This window comes from Culicoides brevitarsis, chromosome 2, assembly GCF_036172545.1.
Source record: "Culicoides brevitarsis isolate CSIRO-B50_1 chromosome 2, AGI_CSIRO_Cbre_v1, whole genome shotgun sequence".
Lineage (NCBI taxonomy): Eukaryota > Metazoa > Arthropoda > Insecta > Diptera > Ceratopogonidae > Culicoides > Culicoides brevitarsis.
Window position 1 is genome coordinate 3,549,002 of NC_087086.1, and position 20,269 is coordinate 3,569,270.

Sequence of the window (20,269 nt, forward strand, 5' to 3'; positions counted from 1 at the left end):
TTAATGTTGGACTATTTAAAAACGCAAGTCTAGTTAAAGATGAAATCAATAGATATGCCATTAAATGCATTCAGAACATTCAATGCGACGGCAACTAATGCACCTTACCTACTTTAACCATATTATTATTATTAATAAAATATTGTATGTATAAATATCTGAAATTTTAATCAATAATAATACACTTTTGTATATATATATATAAATATTTTTATGGCTTATTTAGTTTTACACATAATACAATATAATATTATTATTTGAAATGCAATTTATCTCTCTCGCAGGCAAAGTTACCTTTAAGGCATTCACATTGATTGCAGGCAGGAGACAATATAATAAAATAATAATAAAATTGTTGTTAATGTTAATAATTGAAGTGCCAATAAATAAATAAACAAAACACATTTATTTCATTCTCTCTCTCCATTTCCAATTTTTTTCCATATTCATATAGATTAGACGCGTACATTAACAAAGGACATCTCTTTGAATAATGTGGGCGTCATTCTATTCACATTTTGCACGGAAAACACTTGCGTTGCATATTCCGGTAGTTTAAACATTTAAACATATATGTTTATATAGGAAACCAAACAGCGTGTGATTATAAATGTCTGGAATGGCATTGACTCTACTTTACGAGAACGAAAGAGAGAAAAATAAACAATAAATTCCGTATTGATGAAAATATTTGACAAAGTGTCACGATAGCTTAATGATCTAGTTATTTCTCGTAAAACGGTAACATTGTATATTTAAATTCAATTTCTAATCTTTTTTTCATTACTTCAGTAAAGGTATTGGAAAAAAATATGTAAAAAACAAGAGAGGTTGAAACTCATTTACGCTCTTCCCGCGCATCCCACACATCGATGTCACCAACAGTTTAAAATAAAATTAAATTGTCAAACATGTAAAATATATAATCTGTATTTTACACTTTATACATTATTAACATTACTTTAAAATTATCATATAGAATTAAACTTTGACAAGATGGAAATGAACTTTCTTTATTTTTTTCTTAATCTATGAAATTGTCTGGAAGTTATAAATAAAATTTATTTAAAAAAAATATATAATATTGCTTTACGAAGATTATAATTATAAAAAATATATATTGACATTACTGTAATTATTTTTTTTTATATATTTATACACTGTGTTAATTTATTATTTTATTTTTTTAATAAAATTATATTTTTATTAAATTAAATTACTAAAAAAATTAAATTAATTTTTATAATATTTTTTTATGATGAAATAATTAACTAAAATTTAAATTTATTAATTTTATTTAATTAATTAATTTTAATTCAATCAACTTAAAAAAATAATTTATATTCAAATTAAAAAATAATTATAAAAATTTTGATAAATTAAAATTTATTTTTTCAAATTAAATTTTTTTAAATATATTTAAAAGAATTTTAATATTTTCTAAAATTTAAAAGAGTTATATATTAAAAAAATAAATTAAATAAAAAAATAAATTTATTTTTTTTAATTGATTAATTTAATTTAATTTTATTAATTTAATTATTTGAATTTAATTAATAAAAATTAAAATTAATTTTAAAAATATTTTTTCACATAAAAAAAAATTATTAATAAATTTAAAATATTTTTTTTACAAATATTTTTAATTAAAAAACCAAGTACATATATTTATTATTTTTTAATTAAAAATCATATTTTTTTAAATATTTAATTTAATAAACTTATAAAATAATATAAAAATATAATATTTAAATTTTTTAAATTAAATATTTTTTTAAACAAAAAAAAAATAATACTGTATGAATATTAATAAAAAGTTAAAAAAAATATTTTTTTCTTTAATTACATTTCAAGTAATATTTTTTTTTATTTTCCTCAACATATATCCGACTACCGTTGAATATATAATTATACCAATGATGAGCGTTACTTTGCTCCAGTTTCCAGATTCGAAAAACAATTTTCATTTTTTTTTTCTTTTTTTTTTTTGCAAATAATTATACAAGATTATAAGTAAGACAAGTCCGTACGATATGAATATGCGTTTCTTTCAATTGATTTGTTATTATACATGTTATAGATTTAAATGAACATAATGATAGCGGAGATTGGAAACATTCAACATATATATATGTATAATATATAATTGAACTTGAGACAGTTACTCGCAATCGCGATACAAATCTAGGTCAGGTCCATTGTTAAATATTGTCATGCTTATTGATTTTTTCGATTTACTATTTGTTTATTTAAAAGTTGTGCTTTTCAAATTATCTATGATTGCTGAAACATGATAATCCAATTTTCCTGCACTTGTGCGCGCGCGAAAAGAGTCAATAACCCTCCAACCTTTTTTTTGCGAAGCAAATTGCATGTTTATCATTTCAATTTTCCATATATGCGAATTGTATATACGGCAGCAAAACATTTGATTTATCGCACGTGCTTTTACCGCACGATTTTTTATTTTATTATATTATTAAACATTTTTTTTTCTTTCTCAGTATGTACGAAAAGAGAAAAAAAATTATAAGAAGAAAAAAAGATTTTGCACCATTTTCATTCAATATGTACTTTTGCATTGTTATGTTGTGCCTTGTTGTTAAATAAAACATATATAATAAGAGATGCATCATTAACCATCATCGATCTCATATTCACGACCAAAATAATAATGCTCACTCATCATCATCGAAGCATGTGTAACAAAAAAACAACAACTAACCAAAAGCTATCATCAAATGTTTTTCTACATCTTTCATGTATATAATAATAATAAACAACGAGAAGAACAGAAGTAATGCTATTTAATTACATAAAAAAAATAATAATAATGAACAAAAAGTATATCGATTTTATTCGAACAATATGTGGATTGTTAATCGAAAGAGGCATCAAGTCAAGTTAACTTTTTTTTTGTTGTTTATTGAACTTCTGTTCAATTCTAATACAATATATAACATAACAATAAAATTCTTTGGAAAAAAGTAAACCATATATAATTTTGTTTGATTGGATATGTTTTTATATATATTCTTCTTATTCATCATGATTTCATAGTCATCGTCAAGTTCACTTTGCCAAGCAAGCGATTAATTGATTTAAAAGTGATCATACATTTTTTCTATGCTACGACACTACTTGCAACATTGTAAGCAATTTGCAACAATTTTTATATACTTTTTCCGCTGTCTTCGTATTTTTGTGATAAACATCCGACGTTAAATGACGCAGAAATAGAAAATTATGTGTCAAAGTAAATAGTTTTCTAATTAAAGTTTAATCGCATGTGGAAATCGTTTGAGAGTTTTATTGGGTTTTGAAGTGTTTTTACGTCCTTCTGTCGATTGGAAGCTACGATTAGAATTTCACGTGAACTTCCATCATATTTAACATGCAAAATCTGATGGAAGTTTACGTGAAATTTTCTTCAAAACTTTGAAAGAAGTTCACGTGAAATTCGTTTCAAAACTTTGAAAGAAGTTCACGTGAAATTCGTTTCAAAACTTTGAAAGCAGTTCACGTGAAATTCGTTTCAAAACTTTGAAAGCAGTTCACGTGAAATTCGTTTCAAAACTTTGAAAGAAGTTCACGTGAAATTCGTTTCAAAACTTTGAAAGAAGTTCACGTGAAATTCGTTTCAAAACTTTGAAAGAAGTTCACGTGAAATTCGTTTCAAAACTTTGAAAGAAGTTCACGTGAAATTCGTTTCAAAACTTTGAAAGCAGTTCACGTGAAATTCGTTTCAAAACTTTGAAAGCAGTTCACGTGAAATTCGTTTCAAAACTTTGAAAGCAGTTCACGTGAAATTCGTTTCAAAGTTTTGAAAGAAGTTCACGTGAAGTTTCTTTTGAAACTTTTGAAAAAGCGCTCTTGCTGATTTTCGTTAAGTTTCAATTCCTTTCGATCTGTACCAAAAAGCGCCTTGCGAAATATTTAAACGCCGCTATCTCTCAAAATCACTCCTTTATTAGTAGAAAACGACGTACAGAGAAAGAAACGACAAACAACAAAAGAAAATCAATTATAACAATGTGTGTAAGAAGAAGTAGAGAGTTAGTTACAAAAGTGTGTATGGCGTGTAATTTAGACCACAAAGGGAATTCAGCGCGACGTTTTTATTTCTGATTCTCTTGTTTTGTTTCGCTATAAATGCCTGCATACTTCTCGCTCTCAAACAATGTAAGCATTTCTTACCATATTTATATATAATAATGACTCTAATAACAATTATTATTATATTGACGACGGAATTGGTTTTTCTTTTCATTTCGACGCTCGATAAAAAAAACTCAATGTTTATTGATTTTATCACGTTGATAAGACGGATTTTATTGTTGCATTTTTCGATACAATTTCCGATGTTGTTCTGCTCGAATGGTGCAAAAAGTATTGTTTTTCTGCCTGTTCTACATTTCTATATACCGAGCTCGACGATAATGATCATTCCGTTAGTGCTCAATGCACTTTTCGAGCCAACAATTGTATTTTGATATCGATTTGAGATAAATTGTGTTAGTTTATTATTATTGCCCGTGTGCGAGTATGGCAAGATAAATAACAGGAAAACATGGCACCAATTTGGATTTTCGTAAGAAAAAACATCAAAACTATCGATTATGGAATTTTTAATTAATTAAATGTTGTTCGTTTGTTTCAAGACCTTAACTTGAACAAGTTTTTGCGCGCGTAAAAATAATAATTATTAGTTTACAAACAAGAAAAGATGTCAAAATGTTAGAAATTAACGGCGCATGTCACTTCAATCAAAAAATTCAACAATTGTAACAAACAACAACACTTTACGCAAATTTATGTTCGGAAAAGAAAAACGTTAAAAACACAAGAAACTAAATAAGGAAAAAAGTCGTGAACGTGTGCAACATTAAAAATAAAATTAAATATAATTTTTTAAAAAGGAAGAAAAATGTTTGTTGTTAACAAATGAGAAAAATGTGGTTAACAAGAGTAAAAAACGTATTGATGTACAAACTTTTTTTCAATATATATTTTTTTTTTTCAAAAAAGGTGAAAATCGACTAATTTCGTGTAAAATATTTGAAAAATTATAACATTATTAGTTTTACAAGACACGGACGAGGATTTATTTTGAACATAACGTTACAAACGGAGATTTGCATAAATTAAACGGTCATTTATCTCGTTTTTTTTTTCATTGTAGAGTTGTTACATTTGAACGTGAATTGAAGTTCCATTGATGCAATTTGCAAAACTACTTCCAGAAATCATAAAAGATATTGCTGCATGCGAGAAACTGGATTAAAGTTTTATGTTATATTTTTAACTTTTACTGTATGAAGTTAAATATTAAATAGGGTGAACTTTAATAAAAATTTTAATTAATAAAAAAAATTATTTTTAATATTTAAAAAAAATTATAAAATAATATTAACTAATTTTATATTTTATAATAAAATAATTTTAAAAAAATATTTTAAAAAAATATTTTATGTTAAAAAAATAAAAAAAAAAATAATAATATTATTCAATAAAATAATTAAAGTATTAATATCCATTTATTTAGTTTATAATATTATTTATTATTGTAAAAAAAATATATTAAATTAAAAATTTATCATTATTAAAATATTTAAAATTTCTAAATTAGATTTTTTAAAATTGAATAATAATTATTTTTAATTAATTTTATTTAAAAAAAATTTTTATATAATTTTTATTAATAAAAATTCATTAATATTCAAATTAAGTATAAAATAATATTAAATAATTTTATTTTTAATGAAATAATTTTTTTTTTTTTAAATTAAAAATATAAAAAAAAATTATTTAATAAATAATTTTATAAAAATTACATAAAAAAATATTTTAATAAGTTGTTTATGATTTATTTTAATTTTTATTATTATAAAATATTTAGTTGAAATAATAATTTAATTTATTTATTTACGATATTAATTTTCAAAAATTCAATATTTTTTTATTTGAAAAAAAATTTGAAAAAAATTATAAAATTATTTTTTAATAAAAAATATTAAATAATGTTTTCAAAAAAATATTATATAACATTAAAAAAAAATGTTCATCCTATTTTTGTTACATTTTATATACATTAGCGTAAAAAAACTAAACAATTATAATTTATATCGCCATGCCGATGCATACAATGTCAGTGCACTTGACTCGAACTAATAATGCATCTCCTCATATCACATCACATACTAAACATAAATAAATAAAGTAAAAAGTGAAAGCCCATTAATATAATTTTTCTTGATTTTTTTCCTCGCTTCTCATCGTATCGTACACACACGACATCTCACATTACACATTAATGCAGCGATGATGCGATCTGGTATTTGAATTATTTTTTTTTCTGCAATACGATACTGCGCTCGCGATGTGTTATGTGATTATGATGTGTACTTTATAAAGAAATAAATACAAATAAGGTACAGATCATTGACATTATTCATCATTCGACGACTTCTTGTATTGAACGATGATTTGAAAAATATTTTTAATGAGTCCCGAATGAATTTGCTCTTTTTCTCTCTCTCTGCTTCCGTCTTTTGTACCAAAACATGAGCTTTGAAAAAAAAAATAAATATTTGTTTTCATGCACCGAAAATGGTTGATTACTCAATTCGTGATCGATTTGTTGCCCGAGATACCCGACGACAACAATTTTTGATTTTTTTTTTTTAGAAAGCTTAGTTAGGAAATGTCAGAGGCACGTTCCAGTTAAATTATCGACACACAATTCACTTGAAGCAGGTAAAATTATAATTTAATGTCGATTCATTGTGAGCTTCAATCAATCGATTTTTCCGTCATTATCGAGTCTTATTCTACTCAATTACAAGTTTTTTCTTTTTTTTACAGGCATGCGCTGCACAAAAGATAACAATAACGGGAGGCATTTCCAACATTAACAATAAAAGCGAATTATAACAATAGCTGCATCGATCGTTATTATGAATAAAAATGAGAAAATTGTTGGGCAAATAATAATGCACCTTGCGATAAATTCGTGGTAAAAGTGTGTTCGTAACTACGGTTGATTTGTAGCCACGCGCCATAAACTTCTTCTTCTGTTTTTTTTTTTTATTTTATGATATTCTTTGGAATTATTGAACATTTATTTATAAAGACTGAGTCACGTTCTTGTCTTGTCTAGTTTTATCCTCGGGAGGCTCAAGTGTTCAGCCTTAAAGTTATATTGAGTTATAAGTTTAATTTATTTATTCAGAAAAAATATTTTTTTTTATTTTATTTTTTTTAATTTTGTAAAAAAAATAAATTAAAAATATGTTAATATTAATTAATTTTTTTTATGCTATTAATTTGTATTTTTTTTTAAATTTTTTTTTTAAATAATTAATTTAATTTTTTATTTTTTAATAAATAATAATAAAATTTAATTTAATATTTTTTTTAATATATTTAAAAAATATTGAAAATAATAAAATTTAAAAAATTTTATTTTTTACTTAAAATTTTTTTTTTGAAAGTATAACTTATTATGTCCTAATTATATTTTTTTAACTTTTTTTTAATATTTATTTATATTTAAATTTATATGATTATATAAAAAATATATTAATTTTTTAAATAAATTTATAATACATAAAATTAATATAATTTTTTTTTTTAATTTTATTTATTTTATTTTTTTTAATAAATATTAGGAATATTTAAAATTTTTTAAAATATTTAAAATAATAAATTTTTTATTTATAATTTTAATTATTTTTAAATATTTTTTTGAATTTAATTTTTAAAATATAAAATTTAATTTTTTGAAATAACAAATTTTTGATATATAATTTTAATTATTTTTAAATATTTTTTTGAATTAAATAATGTATAAATTATGAAAATAATAATAATTAATAAAAAAATTGTTTTTTTTTTAAATTTTAAAAAAATAATAATAAAATTTAATTTAAAAAAATATTTTATATGTTTTTGAATATAATTTGATTTACATTTATTAAAATATTTTTAAACATAATTCATATGAAATACAAAAATATTACAATTGAATATAAATATTTAAAATTTTCTCATAGAACCAAAAAAAAAAAAATTAAGCCATCATTTCCATTTTCATATCGAAAAATCCGATCAACTGACAAAGAACATTTTATTTCCCATTTACAGAAATCTCTAAAAAAAAGTATGCCAAGTAAGTAAAATAATATAACATAATAATAACAACCAGTCATTTCCTTATAAATAAACACATGATGATGATAATAAAGTGAAGATCAGATATATTTAAGTGTACAGAATCAAGTCGAAGTCCGGGCATATCACTTGCGTTAATTGACTGCATTTTATTATTATATCTTCATACAAGACTAAAACATAACATTATAAGTTGTTTATTTTGTGATATCTTAGATCTATATTTTATTATAGTATTTCTCTACCTGATCAAAAAAAGTTATCTCAAAAGGAAGAGAAAGCGTTCTGTTTATATAAAATTTTATTCAAATCAAGGAATTTTTTTTTTTTTTGACCTCAAGCCATCTTTTTTAATCATAAGATATAAGACTTAGACAACAGTAGCTGACACATTCCCAGAAATATTTAATTTTCACCTACCCACAAGTTGTTATGATTCGAGCAAAAAGCAATTTCTTTTGACATGAAGACAGTTTTTTTGATTTGGTCGCCTCCCTTTGCGATTTCTTTAACAATTGAGCAAAATAAATTTAAATGTTACTCGTAATTAAGTTGTATAAATGCATTAGCCACCAATGTTGAACGAATGTTGCAAAGTTAAATATATAAACATAATAAAAAGTAATGAATATTTAAATTAAACGGTAATTACAGTGAACTCCAAGAGGTAAGTATAGATGACAAATCATTTGCATAAATGAACAATTATTTACTCACGATTTTACTCGAACTTTGGAAAATTAAGATATTAAGAATTTTAGTTAGGAAGGAATAAAGATGTTGCATGGGTGATCTATTTAAAATTTATTTTTCGTATCAAGATCAACATCAAGTTTTGTCAGTTAGTTCATGATTGCATGTCTCGCATGCCCGTGACATTACCTGATGATTAAAATATTTTTGTAGTATTTTTTTTTTAACTTCATTCGTTCAATATATATAATTATAAATAGTGCATGTTGCATTTTTACATGAATCACGATTTTTAATTATTTTTTTTTAAAGAGATCATATGTGGTTGGGTTTTCATGAATGGAGATTAGAGGTTCGTTGCCTAATGGAGCATTTAAATCTTATGAATGGATCTTTACTATATATGAGAAAGGAATATTTTTTTAGAAAGGAATTATATATTTTTTTTATTAATGTTTAAAAAAATAATTAATATTAATTTTTTTATGTTATATAAAAAAAAAATAAAAGAAAAAAAATTCTTGTCGCCAGAAATTTTTTTGTTACTCGAAAAAAAAATTATTTTAAATATCACAACAAAACAACATTAACAAGTAACACACGTCAGTCGTCATTTGTCTTAACATACCAGTCACTTGTAAAACATTTAAAATTTATTAGATTGTTTTTAATCCACTTTACTCCAATAATTATGTTAATTATAAATGCATAAATCATTCCAACGCGCGCACAGTTAGACTTTTTACGAAATGAAATTCCAAACAATGTCATATTATCACTGCCTCCGTGGAATTCGATCATTAATTTTATTTTAATATTTTGTGCCGCGAGACCAAAATCTCAACTTATATAAAACTGATAATAATAAAAATTAAAGGAATTTTCAATATACATTCCCATAACATATTTTTCCCATACGGCACTCGAGAAACGTTCTTGAAACGACCTTGCGCAAAGTAAACAACTTATCAGCTTTTTTTTCTGCTCGACGCAAGACACCTGAGAGAGATAATATACAATCAAATCATGCCGTATTATTATTACTTACAACGTAAGCAGTCAAAAGCCACTCTTTATGCAGATTTTATAGGTATTAAAATTTTATTGTATGATTTTATTATATTAGCATTATTATTAATATTATTATAAAGCTTTACTCACTTCTATAGGAATAAATAGAAAAATGTTTTTAACAGAGACAAATATGTTTCTTTTTGTTGTAAAATGTTCTGAGAGTTATTTTAAAATTTTTAAAAGAATATAAGCGTATTTTTGTATTTAAAATAAAAAAAAGTAACTTTTTAAATGCAATTATTATTAATTAAAAAAAAATAATGTTTTTAATTTTAATTTAAAAATTTAAGTTTTTTTATATTTTAAAATTATTTTTAAAAATATTAATTTAAATATTATTTTAATATTTCTGTGAATTTTTTATTTTAATTTTAGTTAAATTTTATTTTTTATGTGAATTTTTAAATAATTAAAAAATTTTTAAATAAATCAGAAATAATAAAAAAATATAAATTTAAAATAAAACTTATTTAATTAAATTTTTTTTTATAATTTTTAAATATAATTTTTTATTTTTAAATTATTTAAAAAAAATTAAATAAATAAATTAATTCAAAATTATTAAAAAAATATAAATTTAAAATATAACTTATTTTTAATTTTTTTTTTTAATTAATTTAAATTTTTATTTTTAAATTATTTAGAAAAAAAAATAAAATAAATAAATTAATTAAAAATAATAAAAAATGTAATTTATTTAATTAATTTTTTTTTATTTGTTATAATTTTATATTAAAAATTTCCCATATTGTCTAATGGTAAGGATACCAGCTTACATTTTTAATTTTTTGAACAAAATCTGTTCAGACAGACCTTTTAAAAAATATTTCAAATTTGATTAAAATTTTGTTCCCGCATTTTGTAGCGACATACATTAACCAGTTAGCACCTTTATAATAATTTATATGTTTTGTGTGTGCATATTTATTGCTTTAATTGAGCTTGTATTTTATCCTCTATATGGCTAAAGTGTAATGGTTAACATAAATTACAGAATTTTTTTTTCTCAACCGTATCCATTTTATTTGATAATGGATTTTATTGTTGTTCGGACAAACCAAACAAAAAGTGTGATATTAGCTCGAAATTCGTTACACCGACTTAAAATTACTTTACCCATAAAGGCACACAGGTATCATATATAGCAAAACATAATCTACCATAAAATCAACTAGTTGACCGCTGTTGCGCGCCTTTATGTCAACATAACAAAATTTGACGTACATTGTTGTTTTTTTTGCTACTTACAACTTTTAACCAACTTTTTTTTGTTGTTTGTTTATTTGTTTGTAGATCAGAGGCGTATTATTATGTTCAAAGCTGTCAACAGCAAAAAAAGTATCAGATGAAAAAAAAGTCAAGAACAACTTTTAGAACAAATACGAACCCACGGTAGTATTTTATTAATGTTAAATATTGTTAGAGAGCAAAAAAAAAGTTATTTTAACAAATTATTTTACATGAAACAGAATTTTATGTCTGCGACCTTGGCACATGACTGTTTTCTATGAGAAAAATAATTTTTTGACAAATTTTATTGATTTACAACAAAAAATATGACATTTCTAACACAAAATGATAAATGTGACATGCGGTGTTAATTTGCTACTCGAATTATTATCAACTTTGGAAAAAAAATGTGTTTTAATGCGAAAATATTTACGAGACACAATGGCTTATAAACGTGCGGTAATGAGCGTTAAGTAGAATGTAATTTATTTGTACAAAACTATGCGCTATTTTTTGAACTGCATTTCAAGCAAAAAATTGGTTTTATGCTGGAATTAAAGTTCATAAAGTCACGTGGTTAAAACAACTTTAAAATTTGAAGAAATAACGGGCCTTAAAAATATCTTGAGATCAAAGTATTAAACAGATCTCAAGGTTTATAAAACCACGTGGTTAAAAAATCTCGTGATCCAAGAAACCATGTGTTTAAAAGGATCTTAAGATCCAACAAACCACGTGGTTTAAAGGATCTTGTAAGATCTCAAGATCAAACAAACCACGTGGTCAATAAGATCTCAAGATTGAAGAAAACACGTGTTTAAAAAGATCTCATGATCTAATAAACCACGTGGTTTGTAAGATCTCATAAGATCTGTAATAAGATCTCGAGATCTAACTAACCACGTGGTTTATTTAATATTTGAAATACGATACGATCGTTTTTCCCGATGATAACTTTCAACATTTTCGATAAATTCAATAAATAGGCAAATAAAATAAAATAAAACATGAAACATGCGATTCAGAAGAATCAATTTCATTTCAGGTAGTGTTCGTACATTACGCTGCGCTGTGTGTTAATTAAAGGTCATTTTCCTGCATATCAGATAAATGGCTCCTATTATATGCTATTTTACTGCTGCTCGTTGCTGATCATTATCTCGATTCGCAGCAACTTCGTAGACGGCGAATAAATAAATCAATTGAGATTTTTGCATCTGTTGCAAAGACACGACGACCAACGACGATATATTGATTATAATTGGAAGTCATGAATTATTTTATTGTATCAGTGCGTTATTAGCTTCGTTTAAGCTTTGCCTTGCCTTCTCGAGAGAGACTCTTTGGAAACGAGATAGAACATCGATTTATGACCATCACTTTAACTTTTGCTTCTGTGAATATCATATTTACCTTCGCAGGGGAACGCGCAAAAATTATGTGGGAAGAAGTGAAAAAAATTTCCCAGACAGTTCATCTACCTTCCGCGAACAAGAAACTTTGTAACAACACGCTCAAATAGTGCAAGTGAACAAATATGCGATGAGATGCCGGTCTATGTCGTAATAGTATAATAATAATAATAACATGTACGAACAATATTAGTCGGACTGCAAAACTCACATGAACAATGTTCTTCATTATTATTTAAAAAAAAAATTATGTGAATTTTCGTTTCGTTTAAACTCAACTTTAAACTTGGTAAGTTAACATCTCTCATTATTATGATTATTGTAAATAAATAGAAATAATTATTATAAACATGAATATTATTATGTTCATTGTTATTAATGTTAACGAAGAAGATATTTATTATACATACATGAAGGTGAAAAAAAAACAAAAGAAGTAAATGAACTTTCGATTCTAGAAAAAGTTATGAAAAAAATTTCTGAGATTTACTTTCGTTCGTGTTTATAAAATATTTTTGTATATAATTAATAATATAATAAAAATTATTTTAACAAAAATATCATTTAATTATTAATAATTGTTATAATTGAAAAATATTAATAATTTTTAAATAATTATTTTAAAATATTTTTAATTAATAATAATAATTTAATTAATTTTAATAAGTTTACTTTATCAAAAAAAAATAAATAATTTTTTAAAATTATTTTTAAATTATTTTTTTTTGAAACATATTTAATATTTTTGTTAATAAATATATTTTATTTAATAAAAAAATATTAATATTTATATTAATTTTTATATTTTAATATTTTAATTTAATTCATATTTATAAAAAATTAAATTAAATTAAATTAAAAAATTAAAAAAAAATTAAAATAATTATTATAATAATAAATAATATTTTTTAAATTAAATAAATAATAATATTATTAATATTTTATATTAAAAAAAAATATAAAAAATACTTTTTTATTAAGTTATATAAAAAATGTGTCAAAATCGTGTTGGCTGCCCATGTCGCAATAATTCTAAAATTTTGTGCAAATTAAAACAAGCGCAAAAAAAACATATTAAAATGAAAATCGACATAACTCCCAATAAATATCGAAATAAATTACGCGACGCGATAGATAGATAGAAAACAGATAAATAAATCAATTATTTATAAACAAAGTATGCGCGCGACATGATTTAAATTTTATATATTTTAAGGAAATATATATAATGATAAAATGTTGATTTCGGTCAGATTACAAATTTTTTCATTTTATTTTATTTTTTTCTATAAATTTATATTAGACTTTTTTGATAAATTATTGCTTACAGCGAAAAATGTTAAAATATGCGTTAAGTAACACTTTTTTTTGAGTAAATGAACAAATTGAATTTGAATTTAATTGATTTTAATTGCTTATGAACGCTTATCTTGGTATGCAAACTTTAGAAGAATTTGATTACTTACTTAGTAATTATATTATCTTAAGATTGACACGCAATCAAGAATTTTATTATTGTTGTGAAAAATGTAAATAATTTAATTGTTGTTAGAAAACATTATTGGTAATGATGAAAAAGTTACTTCCTTGTTGCTGAGATGAGAAATTTTAAATAAATTTAATTTAATGAAGTTTCTATTTTTTATTGATTTTTTTTAACTTTTAACAAACCAATTTTATCATTATTCAAACAACGTTATTTTGATCAAATTAACATTATTCTCTTCTTTTTCCTCAGATTTATTTTAAGTGCTCGCGCAAGAACAACAAAGCAATTCTCAGAGGAGAACACCGACCGACGATCATCATAACTTCTTTTTTTTGTGTTCGTTTAATCCATGATCAAGCGTGAAACAAGTGCATCGATGACACATTCTCCACGAGTTCAAGCAAAAAAGGATGATGATGATGAAAATGATGACGACGAGTAAAAAATATATATAATAAAAATCAATGTGTGTAACTGTCAAAGTCGATATACGTTTATTGCGCTGGCTTCGTGTTTGTTTTTGTGTTGTTGATGATTTTTTTTGTGCGTTCTTTGCGAGTGAGCAAGAGAAGAGAGGTGAATGTAAGACATGTATCATATTTTTTGTTGTTCTTGTGCTGCGCATGTTTGGTTAGAAAATTATTATTTTTATTGAGATATATTGAAAGCGATGGGTTTGAACAACCAACACACATTTACATGATGATCGATTTTAATCAAAATTTGTGATTTTTTACTGTGACTCACAAAATGTTTAGTTTTTGCATTTTTTAATTTTTTTTATAAAATTTTTTTATACATTTTTTAACAACATTTATTTTTTTTATTAAATTTTTATTTTAATTTTATTAAAGAAATATTTTCTTTTATTAAAATAACAAAAATAATGTCGAATTTATTCAAGCTTTAAAATAATTGTTTCCAGATTTCAACTTAATTCCTTTAAAAAATAAAAATAATAAGAAAAAATCTAATTTTTCAACAAGTTTATAAGCATTAAAAATAATTAATGCTTTAAAATGTAACATATATTTTTTTAATTTAATTTTATAAAAATTATTCATATTTTAATAATATTTATTAAGAAATATTTTTTAATTAAAATAATAATTATTTTTAATTAAAATTTTTAAATAAAATTGTTAAAAAAAAAATAAGTTGATTTTTTTAAATAAAATATTGATTTTAATTAAAAAGTAAAAATAATAATTTAAAAAAAAAATATTAAAGAAATATTTTTAAAATTTTTTTTTTAAAAAAATTAAATTAATTATTATTTAAATTAAATTTTTATTTTATTTATTATATTTATTTTTTAAGAAAATAAAATCTTATAAAAAAACTATTTAAAAAATTATCCTTCAAAAAATAAATTTTAAATAAAATTTTAATTTTTATATGATTAAAATTCAATGTTAAAGTTCAAAAAAATTTTTTTTTTAATTTTTTCCGATATTCATTACACAAAAAAAATCATAAAGCCCGTTGAATAAATTCCTTTGAAAGAACCCTTCAACTGACCATTGCAACTGATACTTTCCATCAGATTAAGTTACTTACACCTTGTAACTTGTTCCTCATGCCCATATACAAACAAAAATTTAGTAGATCAATATTTTTTTTGGTCATAATTTTTTTTTTGCCTTACCAAAGCAACAAGTATCAAGCACCTTTCCTTTACAAAAAAAAAACGTGTTTCAAGCAAAAGGTGTTCAATTTCATCCATCGATGCACCATGCAAGCGCAAGGCAAAGAAGACGAAGATCACTCGTACTTTATGATTATTACCACGTTATGCCTTGTCTGTACATAACAACTAAGTAACGCATAAATATTGCACATGTTCGATATCTTTTGAGTGATATACAATAAACATGAGCAATATTTTACGATATCGTTCTTGACTTTTTCTCGATCGAAGAGCATTTTATGAGCATATCATGATTTTTTTTTCTCAGAGACTTTTCCTCTAACACTTGAAAATTGTAACTTGAAACCGTAAATGGCCTTGCTTTGTATTAATTTTATGTCATTTTCATTAATTTTATTGTTTTTTTAGGTTTTTATAACAAAAAAAAGTTACTGTGGGAGGAAAGAGATGATAAAATATCACAAACAGAAGCGCGGGCGATGCTCTTCATTCACACCATTGTATTCAAATGTCCTGATGATTACACAATAATACTCGAAAAATCAACATATTTCATAATTTTTTTGTTCGACTTTTATCCGAAACTCAACTTTATGAGGGTCCAATTAATTTTCAAGGCACAATGGGGGCTCTTCTTCGTCTTCCTTCTTTTTTCGACCGAAAAATTTGAAATATTTTCTAAACTCATCTCATGCTGTTCAAAAGTTATATTCCAGTAGCTGACCCTCGTTTTCTTTCAATGATCGAATGATTCATCGAAAAGTCACAAAAAAAAAACGCAAAAAAATATTCTAATTCAGATTCTTGCATAATATTAATAATAAAGTTGTTTCTTATACAAAAAAAAAATCCATCGTCTTTTTTCTTCTTCTTTTTATTTTTCATTTCAAGAAAAGGAGAGAGAAAAAAATAAATTTATTTATATTTTAACATATGCTTCATCATTAGAGATAAATGTCTCGGCAGTTAACGTCGATAACTTTTTTTTGTCGTTTTTTTTTCTCTTTCAATAAAAATATATAAAGGTCGAAGATGGAAGATGGTAGAAGGAGACGAAGCAGAATTCATGGAGGTTGTGTGGATTTACATAAAATTTGTATTAAAATTAATTGAAATCTTTCTTTCGTAGCTACTGGTCTCTATTATTTATTATATATATTTTTTTAATGTTGAGATAAAAAATATGTGTTTGATAAGATTTAATGAGAATTATGAAAAATTATTATTTTGTTCATATTAATTAATTTTTTCTGTAATAAAATATTAAAATTAAAAAAAAAATATTAATTAATTTAAATTGAATAAAAAAAAATATATTTTTTTTATTTTTTAAAAAATTTTTTTAATAATTTTTTTAATAATTTTTTTAAATATTTTTTTTTTTTTTTTTAATTAAAAATTATATTTTTTAATTATTATAAAAAAAATATAAATAAAACTTTTACATTATATTATTTTTTTATTCAAATTTTTTAAATATAAAAAATTATAAATAAAATTTTTAATTGGATTTATTTTTTTTTGTTGTAATTTTTTTAATACTTTTATTTTTAAAAATATATTTATTTTTTTTTTTCAATTAAAAATTTAAATTTTTTTATAAAAAAAATTAAATATATTATTTTTTTTTAAATAAGAAATTAATTTAAATTAATATTTTTATTTCTTTAAAATTTATTATTATTTTTTTTATAATTTTATTTTTGAAAAATAATTTTTTAAAAATTTTAATTAATAAAGAAAATAAAAAAAAATATTTAATTTAAAAAATATTTTTAAAAATTGTTTTACCTATATATTTTTTATATTTTTTTTAATATTTTATAATTTTTCTTAAAAATTTCATTTTCTCCAAAGTTCATTAAAAATTTATTATAATTTATTTTTTTTACACATTTATGCATTTAAAATAAATTGTAATATAACACCCGTCTCATGTTACTTCTTCATACATTTTTTCATATATATTTAATTATTTTCTGTTTTCAAGTTAAACTCAAGTAAAGCATTTCCCATGACAAGATTTTATGTACCATACAAATATTTATCATACATTTTTCTCATGATTATTGTTACTTAGCAAAAAATGTAACAATTATAATTTTTCATATATTTTTGTCTTGTGTGTGAAGTTGTGAAAGAGAAATGATTCATAAAATAAAAACTAGACGAAAAAAATAAAATAAAGTTCATTGTCAAGTTAAAGCAAGTTCAGTGCTCGTCCCGTGTCGATAAAAACCTTCGTACATGATGAACAATTATTTATTATATTATTATGTGATTTCTTGTTTTTTTTTGTCGTCGATGGCGTTATGGTATCATTAACTTTTTTTTTATCGTCATATCATCTAAAAGGCATTAATAACTTTTAATCATTTTTACATAATATGTGAGTGTCTTTCTATGTTGCAAAAAAAATCATATCAACGATGATGATAAAATAAAAGAAGAAGACGAAGAAATGATAATGAAAGTTGTCGTTTGTTCATATATGGGCGCGACTTGTTCTCTCGAATGAATTAAGAGAGTAATTATTATTATATATAAAATATATATGATGAAAAATGCAATTTAATTGATTAATTTTTAATACAGGTGCGTTTTTTTTTAATTTTTTATTTAATACACCTGCCTTAACAATACCTGAAAAATTTATATCAGCAGGTTTTTTTTATTAATGAAGCGTAGGAGTAATTTTTGATCTATTTTTTTGTTTGTTTTTATTTTAATATAAATGATCATAAATTTTGAGATATTAAAAAAAAGACGAAGAATGCCTAATCAATATGAAAATAAAAGACAAATTTGGACGTAAATCCATTAAATTTGTAGTTTCCGTTGTGAACGAGTTAATTGTCGCTCGTGTCGTCTTTTGACAAAAAAAAAAGTTTAAAAAAAATTTAAATATACAAAATTTATTATTATTATTATGAAAATTTTGTTGATAATAATTCACCCAAAAAAAAATTAACTTGCAACATTTTTTAAATGTTCACCCGCGAGGGATAATTAATCGATATTTAATCAATTTTTATTATATTTTGATTGGAATTAATTGCCAAAGATAATCCAAAAATGGGTGCGAGCAGTCATTAATTAAGGCACATCATTATCTACGGCGGCGAACTAATTATCCGACTGATAAGAGGTTTTTCCGTAAAAGGAAGTTTTTTTGGATCATCCAAAATCGGATTCAAAATGAAGGCAAATTCGTTAGAAAAAAAAATTTTTTCATGGATGCTTGCACATTTCGTCTTATTAATAATACACCAATCAAACATATATTACACGCATCGCATCGCACCAATATAAAAAATTTTAACGTTTTTTTCCCCTCGGAAAGGTGAAGTCAACAAAAGAGGGTCTCGGCAAGTGTATAAAACTACAGGTTGTTTTATATTATGTTAATTTGCGATGACGACGATGTTCTTAAGACGTTGTTGCGTAGAGAAAAGACGTTACAAGTGTCTTCTTGAAGCATGAAGGACTACGTCTTGGGAATTTTCTGTGAAAATTTCACATCGTTATGGGAGAGTAACTTCCATGCGAGCACTTTGATGGTGAAAAAATACATGAAATGTGTTTATTTTTGTGTAGGAAGAACATTTTGATGATATGTTCTAGAAGTTTATATTGGGCACTTCCGATTCAAGTTACTTTTATAACGTTTTGTAATAAATAATATATTTTTTTGAATTTTATTTTATTTAAAAAAAAATAAATAAAAATTTAAGTATGTTATACAAAAATTTTTTAATTTAACTTTTAAATATTTTTTTATTTATTTATTATTATTATTATTTTTATTTTTTGATTAAAAAAGAATGATAAAAAAAACTTAATAAATTTTTATTTAAATAAAAATATTTTTAAAAAGTTTATTATAACTGAATGTTTAATTAAAATTTATTATATTTTAGAAATTGTATTTAAAAAAATTTATAAATGTTTATATTTTTTAAATTTTATTTTTATATCAGTAAAAAATAAAAAAAAATTATTCAAATTAATTTTTAATATAAACTTAAAACTTTTATGAAAATAAAAATATTAAAAAAATTATTTTTAATATTTAAAATAATTATTTTTTATATTTAATTTTAAATATTTTTTTAATTAAAAAAATTAATTAAACTTAATAGATTTTATAAAAAAAAATAAAAATATTTAAAAAATTATATTAAAAATGTATGTTGAATGAATATATTAAATTCTTTTTTTTTATTCATAAAATATTTTTTTCTGTAAATTTTGAATTATTTTTTAATAGTTTCGTGAAACAAAGACCTATTTCTTTATTTTTTTATAAAAAAAATTTTAATAATTTTTAAATTAATTTAAAACTGTACTTACATCATCATCATCCACATATGAATAAACGTCTAATTTGTCGATGCGAACTGTGCCTTGAAACGGATAACATAATGTGCCTTGTGGAATTTTGCTTGTACTCCATACCGATACCATTGGGTCTCGGGCTTTCTTTCCGCCGACAACAGATGTTACGACGAGCGCAAACTCTTGCGGTAGTAATACACACGTTTCCAT

At 22.6% G+C, this 20,269-nt stretch overlaps 1 protein-coding gene across 1 annotated transcript in view; it reads right to left on the bottom strand.

The window, feature by feature from the left end:
* The window catches only part of LOC134831947 (zinc finger protein 227-like), a 49,967-nt gene extending 29,698 nt beyond the window's left edge, over positions 1-20,269 (bottom strand). Inside the window, exon 1 of the mRNA XM_063845791.1 lies at positions 20,075-20,269. Within this exon, the coding sequence (XP_063701861.1) occupies positions 20,075-20,269 (195 nt within the window). The remainder of the gene's footprint in view (positions 1-20,074) is intronic.